This window comes from Chaetura pelagica, unplaced genomic scaffold (assembly GCF_000747805.2).
Source record: "Chaetura pelagica isolate M959 unplaced genomic scaffold, ChaPel_1.0 scaffold403, whole genome shotgun sequence".
Taxonomy (NCBI): Eukaryota; Metazoa; Chordata; class Aves; order Apodiformes; family Apodidae; genus Chaetura; species Chaetura pelagica.
In genome coordinates, this window is record NW_009952568.1 from 5058 (window position 1) to 5467 (window position 410).

The 410-nt window shown below is 57.3% G+C and overlaps 1 protein-coding gene across 1 annotated transcript in view; it reads right to left on the reverse strand.

Annotated features, from left to right (window-relative positions):
• The window catches only part of FRAS1 (Fraser extracellular matrix complex subunit 1), a gene marked incomplete at its 5' end in the record, with an annotated part of 108384 nt that overhangs the window by 329 nt on the left and 107645 nt on the right, over nucleotides 1-410 (reverse strand). The window contains one exon of the mRNA XM_009993474.1: nucleotides 22-171. Within this exon, the coding sequence (XP_009991776.1) occupies nucleotides 22-171 (150 nt within the window). The remainder of the gene's footprint in view (nucleotides 1-21; nucleotides 172-410) is intronic.

Here is a 410-nt window from a genome sequence, read left to right on the forward strand (position 1 = left end):
TCCCCCCCGCCCCCCCCGGGCCCGCAGCCCCTCCTGGGCCAGCAGCCCCTCCTGGGCCAGCAGGTCCCGGCGCCGGCGGCCCCCGAGCGAGCGTGGCAGGCGGGGGCTGCCCCTGCCCTCCGGCCCGATCACGTAGATGACCTGCAGGTACCACTGGTGTCCAGCTTCCACCTGTGGGGACAGGTGTTAAGAAATGAAATGTCGTGTTGTTTTTGCATTCTAGCGTTAGAGACAGTGTCAGGTTTGGGTTAGGGTTAGACACATCCTAGGGTTAACACATCCTAGTGTTAGAAATACATAGTTTGTTTGAGATAAGTGTATATTCTGATATCTGCACATTCTAAGGACACCAGGAGGGGTTTATGGCCCAAGAAACTGAGGGAGTGAATTGGGTTCCACCTGGGGATCTA